This window comes from Dasypus novemcinctus, chromosome 7, assembly GCF_030445035.2.
Source record: "Dasypus novemcinctus isolate mDasNov1 chromosome 7, mDasNov1.1.hap2, whole genome shotgun sequence".
Taxonomy (NCBI): Eukaryota; Metazoa; Chordata; class Mammalia; order Cingulata; family Dasypodidae; genus Dasypus; species Dasypus novemcinctus.
In genome coordinates this window covers 112,790,345-112,810,783 of record NC_080679.1, presented here as the reverse complement: position 1 = coordinate 112,810,783, position 20,439 = coordinate 112,790,345, and the positions used below count along the sequence as shown (strand labels likewise).

The following is a 20,439-nucleotide window of genomic DNA, read 5'->3' as shown; positions in this document are numbered from 1 at the left end:
GCTCACCGTGCAGGCACACTTTCTCTTTTTCTTTTTCACCAGGAGGCCCCAGGGATCGAACCCAGGTCCTCTCATATGGTAGGCAGAAGCTCTGTCACTTGAGCCAGATCTGTTTCCTGAGCTTGTCTCTTATTCAGTATATTAGCTGCTTCTGTTTATGCTATTGTATGTAGATTAGTTTATTTGTTTGGGGGCAACACATTGTATCCTATCTTTTATATGTATTCAGCATTTTATATCTGTTTCCACTAGTGATAAATTATCTAGTTTCCATACAATTCTTGGCCACTCAATTAGCACTCTTATGAATAGTCTTCTACTGGTCTCTTGTGTTGCAGAATGGTCATTAGGTTCTAGTAAGTTAGTAAGAAGATGATTTACAAAAACAAAAATTAAAACTAAGAGCAGTAACAAAAATCAAATGCTAGAAGGAAATATTCCAAAGTATTAATAGTTGATAATATTTGAATGGTAAGGAAAATGTATTTTCCCTCCACCTCCTTTTCTTTCTGTTTTCCATTTTCCATATCACTATATTTAGAATAGTATCATCAATAAGCCCTCAGATTTTGAGTCTCATATGTGAAGTTAGAAGCAGAGCCAAATATTTACCTGTGGCCTGAATATTGTGTTTTTGAGTTTTGCATTCATCCATATATGGATTGGTTTTACCTGGTTGTTTCCAACAGAAACAAAACAAAAATTCACACCCTAGAATACCCTAGGTTGCTACCACCTCGATTCTCTGGAATGTTAAAACTTGGAGATTTTCTCTCATTTCCTTTCTGAAATCTTTTGGATTTGGAAGGATTAATGTTAAGTACATTTGGAATAATTCAGCATTTTCCTGGGCCAAAGGTACACTTTGAATATATACAGCTATAGCTTCGGCTTCCTAAATTTTTATTTGATAGCTTATGAAACCTCAACAGATGAAACGCTTCATGATTACATTGTTTGCGTCCACTGCCAGTGCAACTGGTGTGGTCAGGTCATCAACACAAGGTGATGGTTTCATCCTGTGCACTTCCTGCTCAAGCTTTGTCTCTCAGAGAATGATGATTGTAAAAAGATCCCCACAATACCCAGATGACTGTGAATATGAGGAGGAAAAACAAAGGAAGCTTTCAGCAGTACTTCCTGAATTATGTCTCCATTCCACGACTTGCCACATGTTGAGCATTGTGAAGTTAAAGATTTTCATGTACCTTTCATGCCCTGGAGAAAGGTGAAGGCAACAGATTATGCAAGTCTCCATTAGTCATTTTAAGGAGCTTGGCCTTTAATATAAGAACAGGATAGAACAATGATTGGTCAGGGTGAGGTTGGGGAGGGGAAAGATAAGTGTTTTTATTTAAGGTCTTGAGGTCTCAGCCCATTTCTGGTGGCCTTCAGGGTCTGTTTTTTCCAATAGTTTAAATAAGCCTGTTTTAATTAGCATGGATCTATTAATTGCCACATACCAAAAGTTAATTATTACATGCTTTATTTGTTTGATCAATAAATAGGCAGAAATTCACTTTAGCACCCTACCTGTCCCTCAGTGCCTTAGAAGGAAATATCTTCCTTGGGAAGACTCAAGTTGTTTTATTTCTCAAACTTGGACTGTCTTTCTACCTTCTGCCACTATCGCACACACTGAAGATGATGTTATATCTTCTTTGCTAGGGAAAAATAATAATAGCTGCAACAACTAACCTCTGGTGTCATACCCTCTAATGTATGGAGCAATTCTCTCAAGCAAAATAATTATGTTCACTTACACATGAAAAAAAATGAGTCATGGTGAGGTGAGATGATGGGTGCAAAGTAATATCATTAGTAAGTGTCCTGGTGGACTTTCAACTTAGGTCTGTATAATTCCTGAGCCCATGCTATTGTCCACCATAGCACTATGCCTCTCTAGTAAGAACAGCTTTCTTGTATTGAGTATACTAGTGAGTATGACTATATACTCATATATATATATGAGTACATATTGACTATGTAGTCAATAGTGTTTAGTGCTCTCATTTGATCCATAATAACTATATGAAATAGGTCCTATTATTATCCTTATTTTTAGATTAGAAGCAGACAAACATTTTCCATAAGGTCCAGTTAGTAAATATTTTCAACTTTGTACCCAGACTGTCCCTGCCATAATGATTCATCTCTGCTGTTGTAGAGCAAATGCAGTCACAGACAGTGCCATGCCGTGGCCCTGTTCCAATAAAACTTTATTTACAAAAGCAGACAGGGGCTGGATTTAACCTGCAGGCCAAAGTTTGTCAATACCTGTTACATATGATAAAATTGAGGGTTAGAGGGATATACAGCTCATTTTGAAGTGGGATATCAGCCTAGGACTGTTTGACATTCAAGGAGGACTCTCAGCCATTGTGTTATTTTGTTCCTCATAATTTTCATTCCTCTCTTTTTCTGTTTCTTTTTGTTTTCTCCTCAAAAAGATATTTCTGGTCACTGCTGAGACATTTCCCCCTGTTTTAAAAGGTCCTCTATCTTTTTGAATTTGGATTATCCACACTTCCTTGTCACTTCTTTTTAAGTTCAACCAGAAGATTGTTAACTATTCTCAATTTCCATAGAGAAAATTAAATATCCCAACTGCCCCCATCTTCTGTTCCTTTAACAGGTATATCATTAAATACCATTAAATAAAATAATTAAATAGCTTGGTTTGTCCATAGACAAGAGAGCCTAAAAGTAAATCTCTGGATTAGACGATGCACGAGCCATTAGGAAACAAATTTATTGGTAAGTGAAACAAATTCACCATTACCAGCATGCTGTATAAATCAAGACTGGGAATCATATTTAATTTTACACCTTGGCAATATTTCAAAGGTTTTTACAGTAACTTGCAAGGAGTTAATGTGCTGTGAATTCATTCCAGTACATTGATTTCTGCATTAACTCAATGAAAGATGCAGTTCTTTGGCAAAAGCAAACTTTGGGAGGTAAATTTTCTTCGTCGTGTAATCCACAGTTCAGAATTTATAATAGCAACTTGTTTCATTGTTCATGAATACAAATCGTTGTCTGGATTGCCCAATGGTCCAGCATGTGAAAAAATGGGGTCTCATTTTTGAAGTTTGTTTTGTGCTCACCTTATCACATTATCAACTTTGTTCCAAGCTGCAGTATTCTTTGGAGACATTTAGCTCCTGTCCCTCCATCCACCTCGTTCTGGGTATTTATGCTTCCTAGATATCTGTGATGTTGCTTGTTGCCATCTTGAGGATTATGCTTAAATTCTGGTGTTAGTGATTATCAAAGTATTGATGATGGAAGTCAGTACACTTAATAAAGTTTATGGCCTCAGGGATACCCACTTTCACAGGCTTCATCCCAATCATTACACCTAATTTTGCATGCATAATTTTGTCTCTTTTAAAAAAGCACCCCCTCTCTTATATATACCTCAGAGCCCACAGGCCTGGCTTCACCCTTGGCTGGTACCTGAAGTCTGGCTTCTACCAAAGATCTCTGACCAGTTGGGGGTTTCTAACTAGGTTCTTTAGAGGTACCTTTGTGGGATACCTCTAAAGGTATCCCGTGTAGGATGAGCTCCCATGAGTGGGTGTCTTTGTATCTTCCACCTTCCCTTATAGCACAAGCAACCCCACTTTTATCTGTTTTCATATTGCACTTACGTGGTGAACTGATGAAGGCTTATTTGAGGAGGCCCTGCTTCTCAGCTCCAGTGGATTGCTGCCATGCTAGAATGATGACCCAGGTGTTCCCAAATTGTTCATATTTTTAAGAGAAGTTAGGAATCTTTATTTTCATGTGAAATTCTTCCCCTAATTTGTACTCTTGACCTCAAACAGGCAGACTTCAAAATACATCAATGAGAAATTAACAAGCAAGCAAATAGGTACACAATAAATAAATCTACTCTACTTGTCCAGTATAACATATGACTGGATTAAGTCAAAGTTTCTCTTAGGGACCAAGGAGATGAAGTGAAAAAGACAGAAACACTTTTCTTCTAGATGTATTTATTACTGAATCCCGTGGGGAAAATAGAGGCACCTATCTATTCAGGAATTAGCTATTGCTGATTATTAGAATTCATCCTGTTAGACCTATCTTAACAGGTGAGAAGTGAAGCTGCTATTTAAAGTGCAAGTTCCTTGATCATTTTGAAGATAGTCATTTTCACTTAGACAGTTTATTAGCCATGTGGTGTACATGTCCCAGCTAGTTAATTATGAGTAACATTCTATCACCTTTCTTTATATTATTCTCTAGAAGTTTGAGATTATTTTATGAATCCCAGAAAGAGAGATTATGTTTGTAAACTAATCTGTTCTTCTGAGTGAGTCCCTTTGGTTGCATTAAATTCAGCTGAGGTTTCTTTGACTAGATTACCTGTTAAGATTAGGGCTTTTGATTTAACTATATCAGGGGGCGCAACTCAGTTTGAGTCTGATATAAATGAAACTCACACAGACAGACACAGGGGAAGAAAGAGCATTGTCATTTCTTATCCAGCCATGTGAGAGAAAGAAGAAGGCTCAAACAGCTGGAAGCTGCAGGGAGAGAGGAGTCATTTTGCCTGATAGTTTACAGCTGATATTGGGAAGAACAGCCGAGACTGATATAGGGAGCCCTATGCCCAACGTGCAGCTGAGTTTGGGAAGAAGTGGAGCAGTGGAGATTCAAGACGAGGAGAAAGCTGGAGGGGAAGGCAGAGACCAGCCAGAGATCAACCACCATCTTGCTTCAACACATGACAGCTGACTTTGATGCGAAAGCAACTTTGAGTTAGACTTCTTATGGCTTTCTGCCTATAAGATTTTACCCCAAATAAATCCTTTTTATAAAAGCCAACAGATTTCTGGTACTTTGCATTGGCACCCCTTTTGCAAACTAATACATTGGTCTTTTAGCCTATTCCAAAGGCCTTGCCATTTGTCACTTCTGACTGTTCCAATCATCTCTTAACCAGGGGCTGTAAACTCATAATCTCTCTTCTTCAATCCAAGAGCGCATCCAAATTAATATCAGAATTCTTAAGCAACTTTTTAGGCTCTCTAACTTCACCACTCAGTATTTCCCACCCCTCCTCCCCAAAACCTAGTGAGTGTACTGCTCTCCCACCTTAAATTCTTGTCTAGGAGAATTTTCTGTTGCCTTATGAACATTTGGGGTTTGTTCCCATTTTCTTAATTGAATCTGTGGTCTCTCTCCTGCCTAGATAGCCTTCTACATGCCCATCCATTTTTCAAAATTCCACCATGATTTCAAGTTTATTTATTTTACATGCAACTGTGATATATCCAGAATTGTGCTTCAGGGATGTTAATATGGCAGCCAATCAGACAAAGAATGGATTAGAAGAAAGAGATTGAACTTGGAGCCCAGTTTAAGAGGCTATTATTAGAGTGCTGGTGAAGATAATGAGGACCTGGCCTTGGCTGTTGGCAGCAGACTAGGAAAGACAGAGATGAATTCAAACAGCTATTGATTTACTGACCCAATACAAAATTTCTCTTTTTGTCAATGTATCCTACTCTTTAATTTACATGGAAATGACCTGGAATGAGAAATGGCACCCAAATTTTTAAATTATTGCCCTATAATTTTTTTCCATTGAAGCATTTTTGCAGAATTATGTTCTCTATCAATCACTAATACCAAAAACAGGATAAGGAAAGAGCATTTTTACCTTGCTGTATAGCTCTTTGAAGTGATAAAATAATAGTTATGTCATTTATTGTGTAGGCTAACTTCTTTCCTGACAAAGTTTTATTTATTATCTTTTTTGACCCTTCCAACATTCTGGGGAGTTAAAAGGAACAAGTATTATTGCATTTTTATTTTCACATGAGGAAACAGAACTATTGTGATTTAGTATTTTATCCCAAATCACATAAGGTTAGAGCTTGATCTATAATCTATATTGTCAGTCTCTTTTTATATAATAAATTATATATTTTTCTGAAATATATTTCCATGGGCTCATCTTCTACAAAGTCACCTTCTCATTTGGCTGCCCTTTAGACTGTGCTAACTGCTGACCCAGCTTAATCTTATTTTCTCAAGATGCTATATATAGATTTTCAAAATACTCTAAATATTTGCTCTGTGGAGTTTTTCATTGTGCCTTCCAATGACACATTTTTCCATGCCAAGCAATGAACCCTCAAGGATGAGCTGTGTTTTGTTACAGTAACAAGCAGAATCTCAGTGGTTGGACATCACCAAGACCATTCCATTTAGATGCCCATTCTGGGTTGGCTCTGGGGGTAGAGGGCTGTGTTCCAGGACCCTGGATGATGGCTCAGGCACTCTGTGCTCACTGCTGGTCCCTGTGGCATTGGTAGAAAAAACGTGTGGCAAAGTACTCTCTGGCTTCTAAAGCTTCCATCTAAAAGCGACATACTTGGCTTCTGTTCACATTTCATCGAACAAAGCAAGGTATAAAAGCTAACTTCAAGGGCAGGGGAATATGGTCATACCACTTGTCCTCAAGCAGACCCTAAAATGTTTTGGGACCAGCACTGATGACTACCTGGAACACTCTGAGAACCCCTATCATAAAGTGTTTTGTGTAGTAAAAGGCCAGCTTTTCTCATAGCAAGATGTCATGAGAGGACTTCTTATAGACCTGCAGCTACATTTCTTCAAATTAGTCAGTAGTGTTGGCTTGCCAATAACCTGTTTGTCTTTGTAGTATTTCAAATGACAAGTTTATTATGTGATGAAAGCAGTCCACCAGTTTAATAGCATCACTCTGACTAATGATAGAAGCCTTTTGAGTAAGTATGGTCCTAACTGGAGAGTGCAGATTGTTCTGGGTTTGGTGCTCCATTTGTCCTTAAAAGCCTTAGTGTATTCTAAGAGAAACACCTCTTCGTCTCTGCCTGGAGTAACTGGCACAAGGGAGGTGATGCTGAAGCTAAGTCTCTATGAACAACTGGCAATATCACCTTGATTAAATTACCTGGTCATTTCCATTTAAAAGATCACTTCTTTAGATGATTTGGTTGTTTGATTAAATTGACCCTGATATATTTAGTCATAGCAAGTGAACCAGATCAAGCAATTTGTTAAAATCCTGTGTCCATCACAAATTATGTCAATAAGTATTTTCACATAAATTACTTAGAAAATCGAAGCTAGAATTCACTTACGTTACCTAAATTGTCATGCAATTTTTTATGTTATCTGTACCATATAATTTAATTATATATAAAACTATATATTAGTTTTCCAGGGCTGCTATCACAAATACCACACAAAGGGTTGGAATTTATAATCTCATGGTTTTGGAGGCCAGGAGTCCATCATCAAGATATTACACAGCTTGTGTTTTGCTAGGATCTGTGGCATTCCTACAATACTGTTTCCACTGACTTCTGGTTTCTACTTCCTTATCTAATTTCCTTTGCTTATAAGGATTTCATCCAGATGGGATTAAGGCTCCTTCATTCAGTTTAGGCACACCTTACCTAATACCCACATTTTCACGGGTCCAATTTACAAATGGATTCACACCCACATGACCAGGGGTTGGAATTTGAACATTCCTTTTGTGAGGGACAAGATTCAATCCTTAACATTTGCCATGTATTTTTCTCATTCATAAGATTTACTCTTACAAAATATAAATTTTTTCAGAAATGGGATTAATTCTCCACTATATTGCTTGAACTCTGAAGACGATTTGGCTTACAGGGTCATAATAATGACTTTTTGTATTTGACAATAAACTGGATATCTCAATTTAATCTGGGTTTGAATCCCATTTCTACTTCTGACCAGTCTGGAAAATGAAGCTTTTTGCCTAAATTACCTTGAACAGAATTTTTATAACTAAAACAAAGTGCGCATATGAATTCTATTTTTATTTAAGAAACTGGTTAAAACTTGAATGATTTGCCACTGGCAGATATAATAAAATTTAACAAATACTTATGCTATAAGAGATTTGAGTTTTAAGGAATACAATAAACTTTTTTATTTGTCAGTGTGACTAATTGAATTTTGTCTAACTTCCAACTCTGTTGTATTAGTTATCTGATTCCGTTGTAGGTTCAAATGAGATATAGTTACTTGCAATACATTGCCATCATTTTATGAGGTTTAACATTATAGTACCTAGGTCTACAGTTGTTATATACACAGTAAAAATATTTTTCACATCAGGACCCTAACTGGGAGATCCCATTGAGTCTATATCCATAACATAAATATTTTTGAGCCCCTTCTATGTATAATAATAGTACACCATTGTCTACATATTTGCAATGGTGGATGTCTGCTATATTGGTGATTCTGTAATAACTGCTTCACACTTAACATCATATGCTTACAGATAACTAGAATGCAACACCAGGATCCTAGGTCAAGTAATATGATGGCCCAGGCAATGTATTTCTCATATAAACTATACAGCGTAAATCATTATTTGGTAGAACTACTTCTCTTGTAACAATTGGGTTTATATTTATGAATGTTGCCAGTGACCATTCTAGATGGGAACAACTAGAATGGGAAAAACTGTTCTGTGGGAACAACTATTCTATTATGTAAATGAGAAATGAGCTTTTAAAACATTGATTGGAATTCCCATATGACAGGATGACATTGTAGATAGTCACATTTGATGAGTTCTGCTGGCCAAAACTGTAAATAGTAAGTATGTAGGTAAAACTAATCCTTTCAATTATATGAGATTGGTGTAAGAATATGCAATTATAATAGTTCCCACTGTGGGTTTTCCTTTGGAGTATATCTAGCATGAGAAATGATTTGCCTGAAAAATAAATGTCACTGTTGCTTAGTCCTGTTGAATTCGGAAAATATTTTATACTCAGTGAATTTATAACATTCACTTTCATGGAGATTCTCTGGGTTTAGATGTTATCACAGGGAAAGGGGGAAAAAAACTGCATTGCTAGAGGCTTGCTAATTAAAATCCTTCAATACTCAAGTATAGATGAAAACAATTTAAAGTTTCTTTCAATTAAAAGGACATCTACTTCAAAATCTGCTTTAAAATAGATCCATATAGGTACTCAAATATGTGAAACTCATTTATATGAAGTCTCCTGGAATTTCAGATCTGCATATTCAAAGCATGCTATGGTCTGAGAGGTAATGCCATCTATTTTCTAGCCCTGCTCTTTTCATTCGGTGGCAAGCAAAATCATTTTGTGACTCTGTTTCTCTGTAAAATTGGGTAATGTCTGTGGTTTCTCTTTTATTTCTAAGTTTAGTATTTATTGTGTACATAATACTGAATTTGCTATTAAATCTCCTTAAAGGAAGTATAGAATGAAACATAATTTAAACAGAGTTAGTTTTCTAACAATCTCAATTAAATGGATCATTTTTTCCTATCCTAGGAGGATCCTCCCTGATGACTCATAAGTTTTGTTGTATTCTCTCCTATCAATGAGTATTATTTGGGGTATGCAAAGATGTTCAAATATTAATATAAGATAAATGTAACTATAAAGTTAAATATAGTACTATGTGTGTGAGAGAGAGAATGGGGAAGACAATCAAGAAAATATTCTTTAGGAGCCTGGAGAGATATCAGGTGGAGGTGGAGGATGTGCCTTACATAGGAAAATGGATACCGTTTCCATTGTAAGAAGACGAGAGAAGAGAAAAGATGGAAATAGATACAGATATATTCACAGGAAATTGAAGGGAGTCCTTTCATCCATTTTCAGTTTTTTCTGGGAATGAAGAGATTATGTCTTAGAAATTTAAAGACAGATGGAGAAAGTGTGAGGTAGCTGTTTTGAGGAAAGGGAATGAGAAGAAAGCATAGAGGCATCACCAGATAGTGTGAGAACTTGGTTAGAGACTACACATGAAGGTGTCACTAGTGTGGCATTAGCATTTTCTTCAACTCTGCTTGGTAGTTCAGTTTTAAGCAAAGAGAGTGCTCTAGGTCTGAAATTTTGAAAGACTGGCATGGCAGAACAACAGTGGAGCAAGATAGTCTACTACATTGACAGAAGAAGGAAGTAATGAACTAGAGAGGCTAAAAAGGTTAGAAAAAGGCAGGCTCCTTGAAAAAGATGGAGAAGTCAGAATGGGTAGAATTCAAAATATAGGAGGAGAAAGGGCAGGAAGAAAAACCAAGTTAGGGAGGTGGTTCTCAGCCTTGACTGCATATTGGAATTATCTGGGAGCTTAAAATACTTTCAATGCCTTGATCTCATCCTCTGAGATTTTGATTGAATCGGTCTGTGTTATGGACAGGGAAATGGGGCTATATTTTACAGCCATTGTTGAAAACCAAGGTTTAGAGTGTGGTTGACATTTGGAATAATGGAGATAATTGAATAATTATTAAATAAATATCAAATAAATATAATCAAATAATCAATACTGGAAATAATTGAAATATATTGAGTTAGAATTGATGATATTGAATTAGGGAACTGACAAATGGAACCGTGGAGTAGGGGACATATTTGTTGTATTTCAACAGAAGCATTTATTACTGCAAATGAAGTATGATGGAGGAGAGTCTAAGAAAACTGTGAGATTTCTGTTATGGATAATGTGTTGGTATTCTATTGCTGTATAACAAATTACCACCACTTAACACCTCAAAACGACATCTATTATCTCACAATTTCCATGGATCAGGAAACCAGCCATGGCTTTGCTAGAATCTCTACTTAAGGATCTCACCAGGCTGCATTCAAAAGTTGGTTAAGGCTAAAGTCTCATTCCAAGCTGGACTAGAGAAAGCTCCAGTTCCAAGTTGCCTTGGGTGGTTGGCAGAATTCATCTTCACATAGTAAATAGTACTGAGGTCACAGTTTTCTTCCTGATTTTTGGCTGGAAGCTGACCTCAGATTTGCTTCCATTTGGCCCATGCCGTATCAGTCCTTGAAGGGCTTTCACCTGCTTAAAGTAGGCCTACCCCAGATATTCTCCCTTTTGATTGACTTAATATCAATTGGTCTGGAACTTTAATCATACCTGCAAAATCCATTCACCTTTGCCGTATAACATAACCTAATAATGACAGTGACACTATGACACTCACAGGTCCTGCCCACAGTAAAAGGGAAAGGATTATATAGACATATGTTCCAGGGGTTGAGAATCATGGAGGCCATCTTAGATAGTATTGTAATTAATTAGGATCAGGAATACAAGAGAATTAAAATGTTTCAGAATGAAATAGATGGCCTCAGTGCTGGAAATGTTGAATTTGGGGTAACTGGGCATCTCCTTACAGTGTTTGAGTAGGTGGTTGGTAGAGTGATCAATGTTGGAGATACATATTTGATAGTGATCAGTAGAGGTGATAGTTAAAATAAATAGTAGAACATCCAGAGAAATTATCAACAAGAAGTGGGCTGAAGTCAAAAGCAAGACCAAGTAAATCCAGACCTACTGAAGCTCTACTTCTTCCTGAATCTCTTGATTCCCAGTCCAATACTACATAATACCACCTTTTACTGTCTGTCTATTGTCTTCTTTCTTTAACACCCTGACCTTCCCAATCTGTGGTCCACTCTCTACTTTCCTTCCCCCACCCCATCCCATTGTCACACTACCTGGAAGGGAGAATCAAGATCTGTCCCTGTTCTAGGGAAAGCCTTGCAGATCATATATACTTAAACACTGGGTCTGACTGGTTTGCCTCCTGCTCTAAATAGTGCATGGGGGATTGTGGGAGGGGGGACACAAGTGCGGTGAAGGGAGATGATAGTATCCTTAGTCTTGTACTGCTTCATTCATTCTTATTAGAGACCAGAACCAACTGTTTCCTTTTTGCTACTCCTCCCATCCCAGAATTGCCTATGAAAGTAAAAACAATGGCCCACACTTGGAAGACAGATATAATTATATTTATCTCTTTCTTAAAACTTAGATATATTCATTTAAGTCAAAAATTATTGTAGCTGTTGCAGTAAGCTTCCTGAGAAATCTGAGTTGTGATAATGGAAATAGAGAGTGCATTTGATCAATCCATTTTTATCAGATTTTCTTCCTTTCTTTTAAATCTTTCTCTTTCAGGTTATATTCAAGAAGAATGTGTCACTCCTTGCCCATTTGATTGCAAGTTAAGCGATTGGTCTAGTTGGGGCTCTTGCAGTTCATCTTGTGGGATTGGAGTGAGAATTCGATCCAAATGGCTTAAAGAAAAACCTTATAATGGAGGTCGCCCATGTCCCAAACTGGATCTCAAGAATCAGGTAAAGTGCATGAAGCTACAAATAAAAAGCTGAACATTATCCCCATTATTATTTCCTGTTGAAATTAAGGTCAATCTCTTATCACAATAGTTTATTAAAAAATTATCAGAAGCGTGTCAGAGGGCAGAAGTTAATATAATAGATTAGCCACGAATGCCTTTCCCATTCCTAGGTAAGGCAGAAACCAACTTTGGTATCATTGACCATAATAATATTTACAGAAATTCAATCCAATTGATTTTTAAATGATCCTGAAATATAATTTGATTAATCATGACATTATAAAAGTGATAGGCCATAACTCATAAAAGTTTCTTTTTTAAATATATTTTAAATATGAGTAATAACATTTGGAGTGTATCAATAACTTTTTTGTAAATATAATTCTCGATCTTTCTGATCAACTCCAAATAAATATGGTGTTCTGTCTTTTCCCTTCACCCTCATAATCTTGACACTGCTTCAGCAGTTCTTCATGTCTCTTTAGAGCTACATTTTCACCTGGTCCCCCCAAAGACATAGCTGTTTTCCTAAATGAAATCCTGATGGTTCTGCTTCCATCTAGATGTCTATGAAAATTGCCATCCTGTACAAAGTTAGAGTATTTTAGTTAGCTTTGCCTAAGTAACAGAGTCTATGTTTTAGTTAAGAATTATAATAAAGAACTTAAACTTTTCCCATAATTGCATACTGGCTACTAGATAAGGACCAATATTATGAGTTTTTGATAACAGTTAAAATTTCTTTTTTCTTGGGCCAAGTATGTCTCACATGATATGTAGATCCTCAGTGACTAGGGAAACTCTTAACAGAATAGACATATAGGTTCTTTACGTGGAAGGAAAATCCCATGTCTCTGCTTTTAATTAATTTGAATAGTATATCCTTTACTGCTTGGCTTAAATTTGTTAATTTTGATAAGAGATGTAAAACCCACCAATAAAAGAAAAATAATATCGTTTCTATTTAAGTTCTAAATAGTATCATGCTAGACTCTGTTTTTATAAGGTTATGTGGATCATAATTTTTCCATTGAAGAATGGATAAGACTGATGGAAAAATAAGGGAGATGATCAGAAAATCAACATAAATACTGGAAAAAAAACCCTTAAGTGCAGAAATTTGGTGAAGGCAAGAATTGCATATGATTAGTGAGGATAGGAGGGTAATAATCAGAGCAGAGATTGTCTAGGGGGTTAAGTCTTCATTTCAAGGAAAGGAATGACATTTATGTCTGAAAAAAGGATGTTCTAATGAATATGCTCTATGAAAACTATTTGACCATCATTAGGGGATTTTCCAAAATGTAAAATGCTAAAGAACGTCTACCCATCTGTGGTTATAAACATTGTATGAAAATTCTTATTATATCTTCTTCAAAACAATCAAGACTTTACAATACCAGTTTAAACATTAGTTTTTATATGCTAATTTTATGAACTAGAAATTATCCTGGGACTAAGTGGACTTCATTTAATGCAGACATTAAGCCTAAATTTTCAGGATTTGAGGCACAGTGTAAAAACACATCAATAAAACTTTTTCGAAACACTTCGTAGACATATAAAATTTGTAACCCTGAATAGTAGAAACTAAAAATTAAGCCCTAAGTTCAAGAATAATTTAAACAAAATTCTATAAGTGAAAATTAAGTGAAGGTAGGCCTGTTTGCAGGAGGATATTTCTAATTTTTGAGTTTAGGGAAGGTAATGATACCATTCCAAAAACATTTATTTATTGTAATGTTCAGAACTGAATGAGTTTAACAATCAGAAATCTGATATAGTATGGTGTTTATTTCGCTATAAAGAGGTTTTCAGGTGTCTAATTTGTATGTAGCGTAATTAAACCTGAGTCAAAACACTTCACTCCAATCTATACCTTATGTTTTAGTCTAAAGGAAATTGAACGGGGCAGTAAGCAATAAACCCTGCCTTTTGCTTGTAACTGGCAAGGGAATGTTATTGTGAAAAATCCTTGATCTTCTAGTAAATTTTCTTCAGAGCAATCCCTTTTGTAAAGCAAGCACACTTAAACCTGGAATTGTATTTGTTGAAATATATATGTGGTAGTTTCATTGTATATTTGTTCTTACCTGGGATAGGATCCCCTTTGGGTGTAGGGGGAGTGGGGAGGGTATCCGTGTGTGTGTTTGTGTGTGTGTGCATTATGTATATAGAGAGCTTTGTTTGACATAATTCATGTTTTCTTGATTGGCCTGACAGAAGTTGGGTTTCAGGGTTTTCATTATTTATGAATTATTCCCCAGCTTCTTATTTAATGGCTGTTCTTCTTTAGAAGAGTCCACTTCTTGTTTTTCTAAACTGAACATATGGTATAATCAGAGTTACACCCACTGAGGCTCTTTTGTAAATTCAGTTTTACTACTGGCTTTAAGTTATGTGTCCCCTTGCCAATTGGTTTTCAGGTTTAGATTTCTTTTACTATTTTTGGAACTAGATTTTAGTCCCTACACCCCATTCACCCCTAAGTAAAAGGTTAAAATATAGATTTGTAAACAAATTATAGAGGCAAGAAGGGCATATGTCTTCAATACTTGTGCATGAGGAAGCTACATGTCAGATTGAGCCTAAAAGACTGTTCATTTAAAAAATAAAAGAACTTTCTTGGGTGTGTGTACTATGCATGTGTAAATGTTAGTATACCTGTATCCATTTGGTCATTCTCTTATTCTCCTTCCATCCTCCTCAGAACATGAGGTCTTTCTGAGGACAAGGGTTATCATACTACTTGGAAGGGAGAATCAAGATCTGTCCTAGGAAGAGCCTTCCCAGATAATAGACACTTAAACATTGGATCTGACTGGTTTGCCTCCAGCTCTAGACAGTATGTGAGGGACTATGGTATGGGAGACACTAACTCAGTGAGGAGAAATGATACCATTCTTAGTTGTTCTTTCTTGTCAGAAACCAGGATCAACTGTCCATTTTTCCCTGTTCCTCCCATCCCAGAATTGCCTGTGAAAATAAATACAATGGCACACATTGGAAGGCAGATGTAATTACATTTATCTATCAAACTCATTTTAACTTCTAGTATACTATCATGTGGATTGGTCAAAATATGTTAATTAAGTCGATTATTTGAAAAGCCTTCTATCTGGACATTTGAATAGCTATTTCCATAGGTACTTTGAACTCTGGTTTCTTTTTTTTCTTATGCTTGATTTATCAATAGAACTCTCAAAATCATGATATAGAAAAAAAATTAAGATCTTGCCAATTTTAATTGCCCAATGAGAGTCTTTCAAGACTTGCCTGAAAAATGCTGTGTGTTTGGATTCCTGATTGAAATCTAATTTAGCTATGTAAATGGAAAAGTTGTTGTGTACACAAGTTCATAAACTGTTCTGAATCTGTTAGTGAAATCAATATTTATAATCTCTCATAGAAAGCCTCTGTTTTAACCAGAACCTATCAACATGATAGCTCTTTCTCTAGAAGTGCCACAGTGACAGCAGTACATGGTTAGCTTTCTGCAAAATTTATTTGTGATGCTAAATACTTTTCCACAGCTCTTTATCTAGATGCTAAATTTATTCTAAACAGTTTATTGGAATATCAGACTAGTAGGCTGATGCCCTTGGCTCTGCTGGACATAATAAAATATATAGTATATTTTAATTTTGTATAGCTCATAATGTGTTGAATGGTTTTAAGTATACTTGTACTGTATGTTTTTGCTACATTTTTTCTTTTGAAGTTCTGCTTCAAAAGAAAAGATTAAATAAAAGAATGTTAAAACTCCACTGGACTTACATTTCACTTCTAAATTCTTTCCACAACTGAAATCAAGGAGAATTTTGTAAAATTATATTTTGTTCATAAGTGCAAGCCATTGGGTTCACAGTTTGACCCAAGTCTTATACTGAGATTCATTACCTATATATGTATTAAGTACATATTACCTATATGTATTAAAATATATGCTATTTACATATATTTTTGAAAGAGTTTTGGTTACTGCATCTGAACAAGAGGATATAAATTCAATATATGTGTGTTCCCTAGAAACAATTTTAAAGAGGTATCTTTTCCACAAAGAGAGGCTTGCCAAATTTGGTAATGAACGTAATATATTTTATTTTTCAGTGTGTGGTAATAGCACTTTTAAGAATGCTTTCTTTCCAAACCTATACAAATGTATTTTAGCATGACCATTTCTTCCTTATAAAGGACTTTGGGATGAGAAAAATTTCTATGGAGAAATAGATTATGGTGATTTGAATAATGTCACATTAAATATTAGCAGCATGTTAGTTGTAGAAATACATTGTATTAGGATGTAGAAATAGGATAACTCATGTTCTATCTGAATATTTGTTTACCCAGGAAAATATGGCTACACTTATATTTAATTTGTTTCAACCCATTTTGGCCTCTTGCTTCTCTTTGACTAGCCTGCCCCATTGATCCCAGCTTCGGCCAAATCACTCCTGGCATAGTGATTTTACTTTGAACTTGGTACTTTGGCACATGCCCCTGACTGTAATGGAGCAAGAAGCCTTCTTCCCAAGAAAGAGCATGGAAGGCAGCCCAAAGTGACACATGATTAAGTACATTCAGGTGTACTGTTCTGAGAGGTGGGGGAGCCGACTTGCTTTAAAAATGAACTTTCATGTGTCCTAGAATTAAGGGCTACAGAATGCTTTATTCCTTGGGGTCACTTGGAAGGCTTTAATGGAGGCAGATACTCCTAAAATGTTTCACCCCTTGCCAACACAGATGTTACTATCCCAGAGCCAGCCCAGTATTGCAGCGCCTCTTCTCAGAGGCAGCTTGACATGGCTTTTATGAGGTGGTCTTGCATTTGTGTCCTCTATGCCTGTCTGCCAGTCCCAGCTCTGTGCTCTCAAGTTGTGGCATTTCACTAATTGAACTGAGTAGAGCTCAGAAGAGAGGCAGTTTTTCCTTTTTTCTCTTGCCCTGTCACTGTATCTAAGAAAAAATATTTTTTTCTTCTCAAGAGATTCCTGCCCCCCTCTCCACTTGCATCTGTGCATACCCTATTCTTGATCATTCCAAGTAATACCCCTAGGGCTTGTTAAGATCTTTTAAAACTTTGATCGGTTTTCTTGGGAGCTGCCAGAATCAGTCATGAGAAGCAATTTCCCTATGCTTGTTGTCAACTGTCTTACATTTTACTGATTTTTTTTAATACTGGGTATTACTACATTACATGTATCCAGACTTCCTTCTAGTTATTATCCAAGATATTCACTATGTGCCCCTAGAATGCTTTCTTTTAGAATGGCTTGGCAAATGTCCATACCATAGGCCCTATGCAGGGTTTTGGGGATTGGCTGGGCACGAGTGTAAAATTCTGAAGCTGCCCAATTTTATCTTAACTCTTAAAACCCTGAAATATCATATTAGATCATATTAATGTCAGCAGGGGAATCACATCATCTGTGTTTGCCATTTTTGAAATGGTCTTCTAAATCAAGTATTTCAAGTAGAAGTTTTCGAACAGTTTTCTAGAAAATATTGGGAAAACCTGTTTTTCATATTTTTCTTGAGTTCAGCCTTTCATTTAAGCTTTCAATACAGATTGGTAACATCCCTCCTCCTTTCAGGCATAGATAGAATATAACCCTGACTCTAACCATGGGAATGAACTTATAGTTCTGAACATACTTGTTAAAAAACTAAACCAAGAGCATGGCATATACAGTAAGTGTTGGGTAAGTGTTACCTACGATTATTTTTCCTTGGTCTCTAACACATAATCTCTGTTTCTAATTCAGTTTGCTTCCCCCTATACTACTTTTAGAACTAAGTTGTGCAAAATCCTTATCTTTTTATTTTCAGCTACTGAAACATTTGGATTCAAATATTTTAGTTGTAGTGCCTCAGCTTAGATGCCTAGTAGCATCTACGGTTATTGCTTCCTGACCTATTTATTTCTGAACATCTCATCTGGCTTTTTTTTTCCCTAACGGCAAAAGTAAATATATCTTTTTATATTTTTTTTAAGTCTAATTTCCCAGGAATCTGTAATTCTTTGGCCTTTTTTTTATAGGCAGAAAAGTACACAAATCATTAAGTGTTCATACAGTCTAAGAAGTTCCACAAAAATGAGCCTCCCCATCAGAGTCACCATGCATGTCAAGGAATATTACATTATCAACTTCTCACATGGCCTCATAATTCCCACTACCTTCACTACCATCTTCTTTCTTTCCAAAGATAGCCACTATTCAGGTTTCTAAGACCATAGATTAGTTTTATTATTTTTCTTAAACTCTATGTAAATGGTATTCTCTACGATGTACACTTTTGGCTCCTCCTCTTCCTAGTAAACATTATGCTTTTGAGATTTAGTCATGTTGTCTCGTGTAGCAATATTTTGTTCATTTTTATTGCCTTATATTATTTCAATGTATACCCACATTATTTTATTGTATATATCACATTTTACCCATTGGGTTGTTGATGGACATTTGGGTTGTCCAGTTTGGGACAATTATAAATAACACTGCACTGACCATTCTTGTACATGTTTTGTTTTTGGTACACCTATTTGTGCATTTCATTTGGGTACATATCTAAGAGAACACTTTCTATGTCTTAGGCCATGCTATCTGTTCAGCTTCAGGAGGTAATTGGCATTTCATTTTAACTTGTAAATTATCATACGTTGTCCTGAAAATGGATAGTACAGGGCTCTAGATAATGATTTGAACTATGACCTGCCTGACCCTATGCAAAGAGGAGGAAAAACCCTAAAAATGCGCTGAATGTTTATCTCAGTGCTTCTCATATCACAGCACAAAAGTCACCACTGCTGCCCTTTCCTAAGTCCTGTGTCTCTGCCCAAATGGGAAACTGGTGTGAACACTCCCCTCTCTCCCTGCCTGGCTCACCTCTTTCCACACAGTCATGTGTCCTCTCTCTCTAATCTCCTCCCCTCTGCTCCGAGCTCTTATCAGCAGAGCAGCCACAGTGAGTTTTCCAGACCACAAATCTGGCCATGCTAAAATCTTTCAAGAGTTTCCTGTGACTCCTGGGATAAAGCAGAAACTAATATAGTTTATAAGATGTTTTATGATCTGGCCTCTGGTTGTCTTGCTAGTCAGATTTCTCTGAGCTCAGTATCATGGTCAAATCAGTAAGACTCTCACAGCAGGGAAGCTTCTGAGAATCTGAAGGGGACTGGGGCATTTCTGTCTTCTATTTCCTTATCAGCACACACAGGTTTTCTCATAGAAAGGGAGGGTTGCATATTTTGAGACTGATTATATTAATCAATTTGATGGTTGTCAAACACAATGTTGCATGAGAAATTGCCTTCCAATTGACAAGTCGCCAGGCATTCTCTACTAAATTAGATATTTGAGGATACTCTATTGCATTTCTCTAGAAGCTGCTCATGCAGTTCTTCTACATTGGATCAAAGCCATTTAGACTTCCCAAGGCAGATTCAAGTTCTTTACTTTCTTCCTTACATGACAAGATAAAGGAAAATTGGCCTCCAAGAAATGTTCAGAAACAGCAGAAGAGTTGCCAAAAGTCATCTTCCACCCTAGTAGACAGTAATCTTGTCATTCCTAGAACTGAAAGAAAATGAATTTGGATGGCAATGTTAGGAAAGAAGTTTGGATTGAACTGACTCTCCAATAAACAGTATGGCATGTGGGAGGCCAGCAGGGACCATGTATCCTAAATCAGAGTAGCAACTATGGCAGACACAGTGAATTTGTTCTTGTTTTTGTTTTGTAGAGCAAGGGAGCTTAACTGTATTAAAGTCCTAGTTGGCCCTTAATTTCATGTGTTGTCCTTTAAATGGTAAAGACAAATGAGTTTATATGGCTAAGAGACTTCAAAATGAGTCAGGAGGTCATCAGAGGGGTCGCACTTACACATGCCTCAAGAGGATCCCAGAGACAACCAAAGTAGATATGACCCCCGGCACTGGTGCTCCTGAGGGCTAGAGAGACACACAGGTTCTATGGTCATAGTAGATGGCTCTGGAATTCAGTGTCTTGTCACTGAATTTGTGCTCCTGAGTGTGATGGAGTTGGACTCAGATGTGACCTCTCTACACATGCTTCTTCTGTCACTTTTACTGAACCTGCGGTGGGTGCTGGGATTGGTGTATACTCAGGAGACTTGAATCTCTGGACTGTCCATGTGCAAGCTGGACCCTGAGCCTCAGCAGAATTGCAACTCCTATTCTCCAATTCGTTGGACTTACCCCAGTCAGCTAACAGGGAGGAGAATATGTT

The 20,439-nt window shown here is 36.6% G+C and overlaps 1 protein-coding gene across 2 annotated transcripts in view; it reads left to right on the top strand.

Annotated features, from left to right (window-relative positions):
• THSD7B (thrombospondin type 1 domain containing 7B) overlaps positions 1 to 20,439 on the top strand; it is an 882,043-nt gene that overhangs the window by 642,658 nt on the left and 218,946 nt on the right. For both annotated transcript variants that reach the window (XM_058301029.1, XM_071216471.1), the window contains one exon: positions 12,013 to 12,191. In XM_058301029.1, coding sequence (XP_058157012.1) covers positions 12,013 to 12,191 — 179 coding nt within the window. The remainder of the gene's footprint in view (positions 1 to 12,012; positions 12,192 to 20,439) is intronic.